Source organism: Pantherophis guttatus, chromosome 2 (assembly GCF_059756535.1).
Source record: "Pantherophis guttatus breed Tessera chromosome 2, ASM5975653v1, whole genome shotgun sequence".
In the NCBI taxonomy this organism is placed as follows: Eukaryota; Metazoa; Chordata; class Lepidosauria; order Squamata; family Colubridae; genus Pantherophis; species Pantherophis guttatus.
Window position 1 is genome coordinate 276,032,207 of NC_142064.1, and position 15,388 is coordinate 276,047,594.

The window sequence follows — 15,388 nt, forward strand, 5'->3', positions numbered from 1 at the left end:
GACTATTGGATTCTGTTAACAGCTTTGTCCCCTAAGCCTAGGCCATCCTTCTGGTAAACTCGCAAGATTCATTTTTCTTGCTATGTACATGTATACATCCAAACTAGACTGTGTTGTTTCTCTGGGTCATATAATATATGTGGGTATATGCATATACATTCATTCATTCATTCGTCATGTTCATGTAGTGTATCTTGGAGGTGGTGACCCTTTGAAAGCTGTATGCGACAGAATAGAATAGAATAGAATAGAATAGAATAGAATAGAATAGAATAGAATAGAATAGAATAGAATAGAATAGAATAGAATAGAATAGAATAGAATAGAATAGAATAGAATAGAATTTTTTATTGGCCAAGTGTGATTGGACACACAAGGAATTTGTCTTGGTGCATATGCTCTCAGTGTACATAAAAGAAAAGATACATTCATCAAGAATCATAAGGTACAACATTTAATGATAGTCATAGGGTACAAATAAGCAATCAGGAAACAATATCAATATAAATCATAAGGATACAAGCAACAAAATTACACTCATACAGTCATAAATGGAAGGAGATGGGTGATGGGAATGATGAGAAGATTAATAGTAGTGCAGATTTAGTAAATAGTTTGACAGTGTTGAGGGAATTACTTAAGTAGCAAAGTGATGGTGTTCAGGAAAAAAACTGTTCTTGTGTCTAGTTGTTCTGGGGTGCAGTGCTCTATAGCGTCATTTTGAGGGTAGGAGTTGAAACAGTTTATGTCCAGGATGTGAGGGGTCTGTAAATATTTTCACAGCCCTCTTTTTGACTGGCACAGTGTACAGGTCCTCAATGGAAGGCAGGTTGGTAGCCATTGTTTTTTCTGCAGTTCTGAAGTCTGTGTCTGTCTTGTTGGGTTGCAGAACCAAAGCAGAGTTATATAAATTTCATTTTAATGTATGCCCATTAGTGTACGTATGTATGTATGTATGTATGTATGTATGTATGTATGTATGTATTTATTTATGGATGCACTGATTGATTGACATGTTCATGTAGCGTATCTTAGTGTAACCTTTGGAGAGCTGAAATGCAACGAAATTTCATTTTAATGTATGCCCATTAGTGTACACATTTATTTATTTATTTATGGATTGATTGATCGATCGATTGACATGTTCATGTAGTGTATCTTAGTGTAACCCTTGGAGAGCTGAAATGCAACGAAATTTCATTTTAATGTATGCCCATTGGTGTACATATTGATTTATTTATGGATTGATTGATTGATTGACATGTTCATGTACTGTATCTTAGTGTAACCTTTGGAGAGCTGAAATGCAACGAAATTTCATTTTAATGTATGCCCATTAGTGTACATATTTATGGATTGATTGATTGATTGATTGACATGTTCATGTAGTGTATCTTAGTGTAACCCTTGGAGAGCTGAAATGCAACGAAATTTCATTTTAATGTATGCCCATTGGTGTACATATTTATTTATTTATGGATTGATTGATTGACATGTTCATGTAATGTATCTTAGTGTAACCTTTAGAGAGCTGAAATGCAACGAACTTTCATTTTAATGTACGCCGATTAGTGTACATATTTATTTATTTATGGATTGATTGATTGACATGTTCATGTAATGTATCTTAGTGTAACCCTTGGAGAGCTGAAATGCAACGAACTTTCATTTTAATGTACGCCGATTAGTGTACATATTTATTTATGGATTGATTGATTGACTGACATGTTCATGTAGTGTATCGTAGTGTAACCCTTGGAGAGCTGAAATGCAACGAAATTTCATTTTAATGTATGCCCATTGGTGTACATATTTATTTATTTATGGATTGATTGATTGACATGTTCATGTAATGTATCTTAGTGTAACCTTTGGAGAGCTGAAATGCAACGAAATTTCATTTTAATGTATGCCCATTAGTGTACATATTTATGGATTGATTGATTGATTGATTGACATGTTCATGTAGTGTATCTTAGTGTAACCTTTAGAGAGCTGAAATGCAACGAACTTTCATTTTAATGTACGCCGATTAGTGTACATATTTATTTATTTATGGATTGATTGATTGACATGTTCATGTAATGTATCTTAGTGTAACCCTTGGAGAGCTGAAATGCAACGAACTTTCATTTTAATGTACGCCGATTAGTGTACATATTTATTTATGGATTGATTGATTGACTGACATGTTCATGTAGTGTATCGTAGTGTAACCCTTGGAGAGCTGAAACGCAACAAACTTTCATTTTAATGGATGCCCATTAGTGTACATATTTATTTATTTATGGATTGATTGATTGATTGATTGATTGATTGACATGTTCATGTAGTATATCTTAGTGTAACCCTTGGAGAGCTGAAATGCAACGAACTTTCATTTTAATGTACGCCGATTAGCGTTGACAATAAAGTTGTTATATTCAAAGCCAAATCCAACCGCGAGCTTTGCGAAACCGAGTCCCGACCACTTCAGACATTGGGGCTGAAGCATGAGGTGGGAATCCTCGCTGGCCCGTCCCGTCCCACAGGAAAAAGACGGGAGCGGCTGGGCCGCCGGGGAGGTTGCAAAGGAGCCTCGCTCCCTTTCCAAAGGAAGAACCGCGCTCAGGCCTCTTCCCAGAGAGGCCGAGGGGGCGTTGCGCTGAAGGCGGAGAGCGGGGAGTGAATTGCAGATCCAGATCCCCAGATCCAGACCAGGTGAATCCGGAGGATCGCCGAGGGATGAGCGTCCGGAGGCTGAGCCGGGCAGGAGAGGAGAGGGGCGGACTAGGCGCGGCGGGGCAGCCCGATGGCCTGGAGGAGGAGGAGAAGGTCGGGAGCAAGCGCCGCTGAGCCCGAGGAAGAGGTTGGGGAGGAGGAGGCCCGGGCCGGAGCCAGGCTGGCGGGAGAGCCTCCCCGAGGATCCACCGGGCTCAGCCGCCGAGCGCTGGCCAAAGCTCCGAGAGGAGGAGGAGGAGGAGAAGCCGCCGAGCTCCGGGGATGGAGGAGGAGCGGGAGATCCCGGAGCGACTTCTAGCCGGGCTTCCCCCGGAGACGGCGGTCTGGCTGCTGCGGGAGGGCCGGGCGGAGAGCTGCTCCCAGGCGACGGCCTTGCCCGAAGGCTCCCTGCTCAGCCAGGCCGAGGAGCGGAGGCGGCGGCAGGTGAGGGGACGCAGATCCAGTTCCCAGATGCGGGTTGTTGCCATAGATTAGAAGAGACTTTTATTTTTCCCGCCCGAATTCTGGTTCCCCATCCAAGTGATCCCATGGGAGGAAAAGGGGAATTTGCATCTCCAGCTATGGATATATATAGCAGGGGTGGGTTCTAAATTTTTTTTTTTTTATACTACCGGTTCTGTGGGCGTGGTTTATTTTGTGGGTGTGGCTTGGGGGGGGTCATGTGACTAGGTGGGCGTGGCTAGCTGGTCACAAGTCATTTCTGGAAGGTCCTCGCACTTGCGACCAGTCCTCGCACTTACGACCCGACTAGTTTGTTTGCTTTTATTTATTTATTTATTTTTAATTTGATTTATATGCCGCCCTTCTCCGGAGACTCAGGGCGGCTTACAGTGCGTTAAGCAATAGCCTTCATACTTTTGTATATTTATACAAAGTCAGCTTATTGCCCCCACAAACTGGGTCCTCATTTAACCTACCTTAGAAAGGATGGAAGGCTGAGTCAACCTTGAGCCTTGGAGAGATTCGAACCAGCAGTAAATTGCAGGCAGCTGTGTTAATAACAGGGTGCTTTAAACCACTGTAGTACCAAGGCTCTTATTTTATTTTATTTATTTTATTTTTCATATTTGTGTACCGCCCTACTCCCAAAGGACTCAGGGCGGTGAACAGCCAAATAAATACAAATACATATAGAAGTTAAAAACTATTAACAGATTAAATAATTTAGGCTCAAAGATTAAAAACATCCAAATTTATCTAAAGAGGTTTAAAACCCAATTTAAAAGCCAGTTTAAAAGCCAATTAAAAAGGGAGAGTTAGGCCAGACCAGCTTGTTGGAATAGAAATGTTTTCAGGTTACGTTTTTAACACTGATCAGCTGTAGGACAGCCCTTTGAAGCCCCCGGCAAGGGTTTTAAACAGTTTTTTTCCCTCTAGTCATCAGCTGGGACTCAGGAGGCAGCAATAGATTGGGGGTGGGACCAAATAAAAGGTAAGAATAACGTGGGGGGGGGAGAACCGGTTCGGTGACGTCATATCATCACCGCTACCGGCCTCCGCCGAACCGGGAGGAACCTACCACTGATATATAGCATGGTCCAGCTTTGGAGACACCGGTCAGGTTCCTCTGTTGAATTGTTTTTAAGATTTCTTCTTTTTTTCATCCTGGCTATATTTTAAATGGCAGGGCCAGCCGATGGAGATGACCAAGGGACACCCCGAAGGCGGAGAAGCTCTGTCTGGTCTCTCTGTGGGCTTCTCAGAGGAGGATCCAGCTCAGGACTTGTTGCCAGGTAAGTGAAAAGTTACCTCTGCGGGCACGTGAAAGCAGAAGTCGTTTCATTTTTGTGCGTCTCCTACATATACTTTACTTTACTTTACTTTATTTTGGATCTATATACCACCCTAGTCCCGAAGGACTCAGGGCCAAAGGATAAAACACACATAATACAAAATTTAAAAAACAATATAAAAACACATTAAATAATTTGGCCCACACAGATTAAAACACCCCCATTGTTTTAAAACAAATTTAAAATTAACAATTAAAAAGAAGTTAGGCCAGGCCAGCCTGTTGAAATAAAAAGGTCTTGAGGGCACGGTGGAAAGTGCGTAAATCCAGGATCCTCTGTATCTCTGGGGGGAGCTCGTTCCAAATGGCAGGTGCCCCCACATACTTCTACCTTTAATTTATAGCACTTCTCTCGATAGGTGACTCTCCCAGTTTCCAAATATTTTTGATCCATCTCCTTTTATCTTGATCATAGGGAACCCAAGGTTGTCACTGGAAACCACTGAAACTTCTCCTCTGTCTGGTGGAGCCGCAACAGCTCAGGTAAGGAGCCTTAATCAGAGCAGGAAGTCCTCTAGGTGGTTCATTTGTCTCATGAGAGTCTACGCAAAGCTTATTAAGGAGATCAAGCGTCAAGATCGAAATTTAGCTGGTGCCGCTTTCAAGATGATTGTCTAAGCACAAGCTACAGTAGTTCTCCCAGGGAGGCCAAAATTGAATCCAACAACATGGAAGGTTCTTTGTAGGATTACGGTAACAAGTGCATCTGCCTCTTCCCCTTTTGTCTTGATGAGAACTAGGGAGAGTCATCCCTGAGACATTTTCTCAAATTATATTTGTGTCCCAGATTCAGATTTCTTTTGTATGTCCCATTGTCTTGGTAGGGGTTTTCCCTATCTTCTGTATTGGTTTGCCCCATTGTAATCATACTGAGATACTGGATTCATTTATGGAATCAGTTGGGCTTTTAAGTTTCTTGTACCTTCAGTGGAGTACATTAATTTATTTAAAATAAGTCCTTTGCTATCTGAAGTATGTGCAAAACCAAGAATTGGCTATAAGAAAATGAAAAGCAGGAGTCAATTTTAATTCATTAAGTTTCATTAAAAGATTAGTAGGTCAATTCCGAACCAGTTAAAGAAATCAGAGCAGTTAAATTACGGCACATATCCAAGCAGAGCCAGTTAAAAGTATAAAAGTATAAACAGTGGTTTAAAGCACTCTGTTATTAACACAGCTGCCTGCAATTACTGCAGGTTCGAATCTTACCAGGCTCAAGGTTGACTCAGCCTTCCATCCTTTCTAAGGTAGGTTAAATGAGGACCCAGTTTGTGGGGGCAATAAGCTGACTTTGTATAAATATACAAAAGTATGAAGGCTATTGCTTAACGCATTGTAAGCCGCCCTGAGTCTCCGGAGAAGGGCGGCATATAAATCAAATTTAAAAAAAAAAAAAAAAAAAGGAAAAATAGTTCAAGATGCTTGGGAAAACCTATACATATATAGTTTTTGCCAAGCATCTTGTTTTTCCTTTTAGTATATCTATCCATGGAATATTCCCTAGTCTCTTTTCTAACTTGTTGAAGTAAGTTCTCTTAAAATCTAAAACAGTAGTCTGACTTGTTCAAGCAGATTCAGTTAAAAGTTATATATGGGAGGAATGGAGTTGTTGCATCAAAATGGTAGCTTCTGCAAAAAAAAAAAAAAAAGTTTTCACACAGAAAGAGATGCGACAAAATGGCGTACCTCTTCAAAGTCTTTCACCGAAATGAATTGTGGTAGGAAGAAATTCTAACCAGATAGGTGGATTGTCGGAGAGGCAGCCATGACACCTAGTCGTACATTGTGTCAGAAAAGGAGCATTTTCTGTCTTACAAAAACTTAACTTTTAGGATATTGGAAATGTGGAAGAGAATGTTCTGGGATGTCTGTGTGCTGAGTAACATTTCCTTTGAATTTCAGGGCTCTGTATCCTTTGAGGACGTGGCTGTGTATTTCACGGAAGAGGAGTGGGCTCTGCTGGATTCTAGCCAGAGAGCCTTACACAGAGAAGTCATGCTGGAGAATTCTAGGAATCTGGCTGCTGTGGGTAAGGATCTGTTTTGTGTCATCATTCTGCATGAGGATCTGTTTTGCTCTGATATTCAGGCATTTGTGGAAGTCTTTTGTTGCCATAAGTGCTCAAAAAGCAGCTTCTACCTAGAAGAAGGACGTTCTGGGATTTCTTTTTGTTTTTCTAAGACCAGAGTAAATGGAGAAGATGGTAGATACTTACAAGATCTTTCCTCGTCTGAGCTTTTGAGGAAGTTCTTTAGCCAAGATGATAGTTTCTCTTTAATCTGATTCCACAGCACATAACTGAAACAGCTTTAGGTGAGGAAGACCCTGCCTTGAATATCTGTTCCTTATAACCGCTCCATTTCTTAGGTTGCCTAATAATCAGTGGCAGTTTCTCATGCCATCTGTTTGGACAAAAAGACCCTCCCTTTCTCTGTGAATTGAAGATGTGGAAGTTCCCTGTAGAAATCAAAACAAGCAAAAATAACAGTTGCTGGCGTTTTTCTGTAATGAACATGATTATTATTTTTTCTTTGTCTTTTTGTCAAATCAGGTTATGGGCAGGAGCATAAGAACTACCAGGAGCCCAGCTTAGCACTATTCCAGTCTGAAGAAAGGATGCTTGGAATTCAGAGGGTAGTTCAAAAGACTAGGAGAAGCTGCCTAAAGAATGGAAGGAAGAAATCTTCTCCTGATCACAATAAAGTCTTCCCAACTCAGCAACTTCAGCAACGAGTAGGAAGTGAAAAATATTTTGGAGGTGACAAGACAGGCAGAGCAAAATTTGTTTTTAGTAAATATTGTACAAACCAGACTGAAGAAAAACAATATGAACGTCAAGAGTATGTGCAAAGTATCAGTCTTAGCTCTTCTCTTGTTTTACATCACCCACCATACATCCCAGAGACACCTTTTGCCCTTATAAATTGTGTAGAAAAATTCACTTTGAACAATCATCTTATGCCAGATGGAGAGGATAACCCATATGAGTGTGGAAAGGGTTTCAGCAAGAAACAGTTGCTTATTTTACCCCCAGAAAATCCCCCAATGGAAAAACGATATAAGTGTCCGGAGTGTGGAAAAAGCTTCCCTCACAGATGTAAACTTACTGTCCATGAACGGACACATACAGGGGAGAAGCCATATATATGCCAGGTGTGTGGGAAAAGATTCAGTCAGACTGGTCACCTTACCAGACATCAACGAACCCACACTGGGGAGAAACCATATACATGTCTTCACTGCGGAAGGAAGTTCAGTGGAAGTTCAAATCTTATCAAACATGTAAGGAGCCACACGGGGGAGAGACCATATAAATGTACAGAGTGTGATAAGAGCTTCAGTCGGAAAACTACCTTTATTTATCATAAAAGGATCCACACGGGAGAAAAACCATACGAGTGCCTGGATTGCGGGAAGAGCTTTGGGCGGAACAGTAGTCTAATGCAACATAAAAGGACTCACACCGGGGAGAAACCATACCAGTGCCTGGTATGTGGAAAGAGCTTCAGTGGATCCTCGGATCTCATGTATCATAAGAGGATTCATACAGGAGAGAGTCCGTATAAATGCCTAGAATGCGGAAAGCGATTCAGTAGGAGAAGTCGCCTTACAACTCACAAAAGAAAGCACACAGGACAGAAACCGTATGTATGCCTGGTGTGTGGAAGGAGATTCAGTCAGAGCGGTCACCTAACAAGACATAAAAGAACCCACACTGGGGAGAAACCATACGCCTGCATGAAATGTGGAAGGAACTTCAGTGGAAGATCTAGTCTTGTGATACATGTAAGAATCCACACGGGGGAGAAACCATATAAATGTACTGAATGTGGAAGATGTTTCCGTCAGAGAACTACCTATATCTACCATCGAAGAATCCATACAGGAGAAAAACCGTACAAATGCCTGGAGTGTGGGAAGAACTTCAGGCGAAACTGTCACCTTATGAAACACAATAGGATGCACACGGGCGAGAAACCCTATAAGTGTTTGGAGTGTGGAAAGAACTTCAGTGTTCGCTCAGATCTGAACTATCATAGGAGGATTCACACAGGGGAGAAACCATATAAGTGTTTGGAGTGTGGAAAGCGTTTCAAATGCAACAGTCATTTTATTTGCCATAAAAGGATTCATACAGGGGAGAAACCATTCAATTGCTCAGAGTGTGGAAAGAGCTTCAGTCAAAAAAATCACTTTTCACAACATAAAAAAATCCACACAAGAGAGAAACCGTAGCTGGGGAGCTTTCATCACAAATGAAAGGTTCTTTTCTTCTAAAAGAGACCCACGTGTAAAACACACCAGAAATATGTTGACTTTGCCGTAACATTCCAAAGGTCGTCTCATCAGATCAAAATGAATCCACATCCATAAAAATGCCTGAAGTGTGGAAATGGGTTAAAATGTGTCACTGTCCTTATTTCCCATAGGAAAGCCTCTGAGTATGGACAAATGTTCGGTGGCAGTACTGGTCATTTTCCCCCAAGAAAATATGTGTGAGTTTGGATGAACTTAATGGATGCTAAACATGCAGACTGTAGGAAGGAGGAGCCTGGATAGCTCTGCAGACAAAAGCACTGTAATTTAACACCAGCTGTCTGCAATTAAAGTAAGTTCAAATCTTGCCCGGCTCAAGGTTGACTCAGCCTTCCATCCTTTCTAAGGTAGGTAAATTGAGGACCCAGTTTGTGGGGGCAATAAGCTGACTTTGTATAAAATATACAAAAGTATGAAGGCTATTGCTTAATGCTTTGTAAGCCGCCCTGAGTCTCCAGAGAAGGGTGGCATATAAATCAAATTAAAAAAAAAGAAGTGATCCATACTGGAAAGATAGTACATCAAGAAATGGAGCAAAGCAACTATTTTAAGAGGATGGGTCTTCTTAAATACCATAAAAGTTCCACTCAGGAGAAAAGCTGTATAAAAGAGTGGAACGTGGAGAGGATTGGCATTTGCTTTTTTTTTTTTTTTTTGCATAAGTCTTCACCAAACAGAACATGAGTCACTCTCCATATTGTTAGATCAATTTTGAATATTTTTCCTGATATAATCAGGGACTGTTGTATCAGAGGCTGACAAGGATTATATGGCTGATCAGGTTAAGTCCCACGAAAACAGACTTGAGGCTGATGGGAATGTTTAGCCTTGTAAAACAACAACAGCCAAGAATATAACATCCCGGTGGAAGCATTTAATGCAGTGTCCCATATAAGAAACGACAGTGCAGAATAAACATGGCAGAATCCGATTTAATGTTAAAAACTACTACGATAGTGGTAAAACTGTTAAACACACAATAACTACCTCTGCTGATACCAACCTCATAATAAAAAACAGGATTACATCTCCTCTCCAAAAATTCACATTTTATGCAACTTTGTAAAAAATTTACTACAGTGATTGTCCTTTAATTTCAGAATAAAATATTTGAGGGTTTTTTTTCCCATTTTCCATTTGTATCTCCAGATAGAGATCAGTTGCTTCAAATTAGTGTTATGTTTTCCTCATTATTCAAAGACATTTAAAGGTAGAAGTTACAATGTGAAATGATTGAACGTCTATGGGAGATTCTTAATCATCCATGTCATGGTTGTCCCACGGTGCTTTTTTTTTCCAAAGAGAACTGGACTTGCTTGTTTTTCTTAGAAGACGTTTTGCTTCTCATCCAAGAAGCTTCTTCAGCTCTGACTGGATGGAGGGGAATGGAAGGATTTATATTCCTTGCAGCCAGCTGGTCATTTGAATTCTTTTAGAGAGTCGTTGAGGTCACTTGGAGGTTTATCTGTGTCCTCAGGGTCACCTGTCCTCAGGGTCACCTGAATTATCTGTACAAATGGGTGGGGAGCCTTTTGCAGGATGTTTTCTGCTCTGTGTCCCTTCACTGTTGAACACAGGGACAGGCTGTTGGGGATGAGTCTGTGTTGTCTGCACCAAGAGCCTTGGTGGTGCAGCGGACTAAAGTGCTGTTAAGTAGCACTTAGCTGCCAGCTGCCTGCAATTACTGCGAGTTCAAATCTCACCAGGCTCAAGGTTGACTCAGCCTTCCATCCTTCCGAGGTAGGTAAAATGAGGACCCGGATTGTGGGAGCAATAAGTTGACTTTGTATAAAAAAAAACACCGCTTGGGGGCGGGGGGGCGGCGAAAGCCCTACTAAGCAGGTATATACAAAAGTAGGAAGGCTATTGCTTAACGCATTGTAAGCCACCCTGAGTCTCCGGAGAAGGGCGGCATATAAATCGAACCAATAAATAAATTAAAAAAAATCTCAAACTGAAGTGCAAATGGTTCAACTGAAGTGCAAATGAAGAAGTTTCTTGGATGAGAAGTAAAACGTTTTTAAAGAAAACAAGGAAGTCCAGGTACCTCTTGAAAAAGCATCTTTGGGACAAAATGATTGACCTTTAGAACCATGAACTCCCGGTGAAGAGAGAGCATACATAATTTAATAAACCGAATTGGACCAAGAGGGGCCACTTAGTGATTATGAGAAACTGTTCAATGCACTACGCCATCCAAAGTGATGCAGGGGCCACCCTGAGAAGTTCCTGCTGACTTTGTGCTTGTCCGTAACTCGGTAAGCAACAGGCTTGTTTGCCAATTTCTCACCTTGTCAAAACCATGCTGTTACTACCACAGGTTGGCGATTGCTACCAGTTGTTTTGACATTGCTTGGTGTGGCTTTGAGGGTTTCTCCACTCACCAAATTTTTGGGAATTTTTGAGGCACCAGAAATCAGATGTCGTCAGCATTTACAAGATGGAGGCTGCATCCCAGGACAAGGCAACAGTATTTCTTGACAGAATCAGGACCTTCCTTACCCAGGGAACAAAAGAAGAGGTTTCTTATTTGGGGGAAAGGATTTAGTTCTTCTATGGGAGTAGAATCTAGAATAGAATAGAGCTGGAAGGAACCTTCTAGTGCAACCCCTGTTCAAGCAGGAGACTGTATACTATTTCAGACAAGTGGTTGTCCAAGCTCTTCTTCCAAAACTTGGAACAGCCACAACATCTGGAGCCAAGTCATTCCACTGCTTATAATTGTTCTGCCAGGAAACGTCTTAGTCCTAACTGAACTATTAAGTTGTGGAACAGCCTGATGAGGTTGCAAGTGCTCCGTGGTATGGCTTGGTGGGTGTGGCAGGGGAAGGATACTGCAAAATCCCCATTCCCACCCCACTTGGGGGCCAGCCAGAGGTGGTATTTGCCGGTTCTCCGAACTACTCAAAATTTCCGCTACCGGTTCTCCAGAACCTGCTGGATTTCACCCTTGGTGTATGAGTGAAAACAGACACATTGAGGTCATTTCACCTTAGACTTGGAAATCAGGTGAGTGACCTTGTGCCAAACACTTTTTCTCAGCCCAACTAACCTCACAGATTATAATTTGCTAGTGATCTGAGTTTTAGTCAGTTCATTAGAATAGAATAGAATAGAATAGAATAGAATAGAATAGAATAGAATAGAATAGAATAGAATAGAATAGAATAGAATAGAATAGAATAGAATAGAATAGAATAGAATAGAATAGAATAGAATAGAACAGAACAGAATAGAATAAAGAATTATTATCTTTATTGGCCAAGTATGATTGGACACACAAGGAATTTGTCTTTGGTGCATATGCTCTCAGTGTACATAAAAAGACAAGTTACATTTGTCAAGAATCATAAGGTACAACACTTACCACACTTAATGATAGTCATAAGGAACAAATAAGCAAACAAGTCACATTAGGAAACAGTCAATATAAATTGTAAGGATACAAGCAACAAGGTTACAGTCATACAGTGGGAGTGGGAAGTGGGAGGAGATGGGTGATAGGAATGAGTAGATTAATAGTAATGCAGACTTAGTAACTAGTTTGACAGTGTTGAGGGAATTTTTTGTTTAGCAGAGTGATGGCATACGGGAAAAAACTGTTCTTGTATCTAATTCTAGTGTGCAGTGCTCTATAGCGTTATTTTGAGGGCAGGAGTTGAAATAATTTATGTCTAGGTCTGTAAATATTTTCACAGCCCTCTTTTTGACTCGTGCAGTATACAGATCCTCAATGTAAGGCAGGTTGGTAGTAATTGTATAGGTTGGACTATTACCACAATGTGACAGCTGTAATTTTAAGCATGAGTGTTATGTTAAGATGCTTGAAGATGAAAGTAAGTCTAAGATAAGTCTAAACTAGTAAGAACTAATTTAATGAAAAGAAGAACTAGGGGAGACATGATAGCAGTATTCCAATATCTCAGGGGCTGCTAGGTAGCTATTTATTCATTCATTCATTCATTCATTCATTCATTCATTCATTCATTCATTCATTTATTTATTTATTTATTTATTTATTTATTTATTTATTTATTTATTTATTTATTTATTTATGATTGGTTCGATTTATATGCCGCCCTTCTCCAGAGACTCAGGGCAGCTTACAATGCGTTAAGCAATAGCCTTCATACTTTTGTATATACCTGCTTAGTAGGGCTTTCGCCTCCCCACCCCCAAGTGGTGTTCTTTTTTATACAAAGTCAACTTATTGGCCCCACAATCTATAAAGAAGAGGGAGTCAAGCTGCTCTCCACCAGAGAGCAGGACAAGCAGCAGGGGGTTGGACTAGAAGACCTCCAAGGTCCCTTCCAACTCTGTTATTCTATTCTGCTATTATTGTTACAACTACTACTAATCTATACTTGCAGAAATGGATTTAGGGATGTTCAAGCTGAGATCAGATTGACAAATAATATTAAGATATTAAGATAAAGTTCAGATATTTTATTTTTAATTTTAATTTGATTTATATGCCATCCTTCTCGGGAGACTCAGGGCAGCTTACAATGCGTTAAGCAATAGCCTTCACACTTTTGTATATTTATACAAAGTCAGCTTATTGCCCCCACAAACTGGGTCCTCAATTTACCTACCTTAGAAAGGATGGAAGGCTGAGTCAACCTTGAGCCTGGTGAGATTCGAACTTACAGTAATTGCAGACAGCTGGTGTTAATCACAATGCTATCAGTCTGCTGAGCCACCAGGCCCAGCAGATCCCATCAATGCATCAGGTGCTCAATAGATTTGGGGGGGGGGGGTTGGGAGGAAAAATAATGTGAACTAAATTTTCCTTTGGTTCACTTTTCTTCATTAGGATGTGCCCCCAACGTTTCCTAATTATTATTTTTTTAAAAAAAAAAAGTTTAATCTGGAATAGCAGCAAAATTGCAGACTCAATTCAGCAGCTGAGCCTGGGAAAGTACAAGATAAGAGTCTGTATGACTTAAATACTACATGCTACCGTGGATTGGGAGCTGTGGTATTTGCTTCTTTGTGTTTATCAACTGCAAAGTGATAAATGCCAGAGATTGGGGTCCTGTTTTGCTAGTACTAAAAAAAGAAAATTGGAATATTTCAGATGATTACTGATGCACGAATCTCCTTGGAATACTTAGAAACAGTTGGAAGGGACCTTGTAAATCTTCTAGTCCAACCCCTGCTCAGGCAGGAAACCTTTTTGGTTAAGCTTGTGAATTGGACAGATTTGGAGAGTGTATTGTTGGAGGAAGAAACTGCTTCATTTCCAACCATGCTCTAATTTACAATTTCTGCAGCAAAAAATACTTGTAAACTACAGTTTTTTCTTTATAGATTTTAGAGCAGCTTTGCTTTAATCCCCAAAATTCTTCTCTACACAGAAGGCTATTATTTATTTCTAAGCTTTATGATAAATAAAGCAATTAAGAGTGCAGAAAGCTGCTACTACTTATCTCTAAACTTTTATGATAAAGAAAATGCAGAGAAGAGCAACAAAGATGATTAGGGGCCTGGAGGCTAAAACATATGAAGAACGGTTGCAGTCTTCTAATATTTAAGAAGCTGTCACAGAGAGGAGGGAGACTACCTATTTTCCAAAGCACAATGGATGGCAACTGAACAAGGAAAGATTCAACCTAGAAATAAAGATTTTTTTTTTGACAGAACAATCAACCCATGGAATGGCTTGCCTTCAAAAGTTATGGGTGCTTCATCACTGGAGGCTTTCAAAGAGCCTGGACTAAGGTGACCAGAAGTCCCGCTTTTGGCCTCATACTTTTGACCAGTCCTCAAACTTACGACTGTCCTCACATTTTACATTTTTGCCCTATCTTGTCATCATGGTGAAGAGAAGCAGTTGTGAAATGAGTGACACGGTTGTTAAGAATGCTGCACGGGCATAAATGTGAGGATGGTCATAAGTATGAGGACCAGTCAAAAGTGCAAGGACCTGTCAGAAATCACTTTTTTCAGCCCTCTGGGTAGTCCTTTTGTGCATATGGACTACTCAGAGGGCTGAAAAAGTTATTTTTGACTGGTCCTCGCACTTTTGACCAGTCCTCAAACTTACGACTGTCCTCACATTTTACGTTTTTTGCCCTATCTTATCACCATGGTGAAGAGAAGCAGTTGTGAAATGAGTGACATGGTTGTTAAGAATGCTGCATGGGCATAAATATGAGGATGGTCATAAGTGTGAGGACCAGTCAAAAGTGTGAGGACCTGTCAGAAATGACTTTTTCCTATACACATAGCCATGGCCACCCGGTCACATGACCAGCTAGCCATGCCCACCAAGTCACATGACCTCCAAGCCACGCCCACAAAATGGTAGGTGTCCCGCTTTACCAATGTTAAAATCTGGTCACCTTAGTCTGGACAGCCGCATGTCAGAAATCGTATAGGGCAGGGGTCTCCAAACTTGGCAACTTTAAGACTTGTGGACTTCAACTCCCAGAATTCCTCAGCAGGAATTCTCCCAGAATTCTGGGAATTGGAAATCCACAAGTCTTAAAGTTGCCAAGTTTGGGGACCCCCGGTATAGGGTCTCCTTGCTTGAGTAGGGGGGTTGGACTAGAT

At 40.8% G+C, this 15,388-nt stretch overlaps 1 protein-coding gene across 2 annotated transcripts; it reads left to right on the forward strand.

Moving 5' to 3' along the window:
- The first annotated feature begins 2,455 nt into the window (after positions 1-2,455).
- LOC117659975 (uncharacterized) lies at positions 2,456-9,949 on the forward strand. 2 transcript variants are annotated; one of them, XM_087884503.1, is made up of 5 exons: positions 2,456-2,700; positions 4,349-4,454; positions 4,929-4,996; positions 6,416-6,542; positions 7,065-9,949. In XM_087884503.1, exons 2-5 carry the CDS (start codon positions 4,358-4,360, stop codon positions 8,747-8,749), a joined length of 1,977 nt encoding a protein of 658 aa, XP_087740629.1. In that variant the 5' UTR covers positions 2,456-2,700; positions 4,349-4,357; the 3' UTR covers positions 8,750-9,949. The 2 variants fall into 2 exon arrangements, with proteins under 2 accessions (XP_087740629.1, XP_087740628.1); XM_087884502.1 differs by having other exon boundaries at positions 2,475-3,144.
- Positions 9,950-15,388: the final 5,439 nt, after the last annotated feature.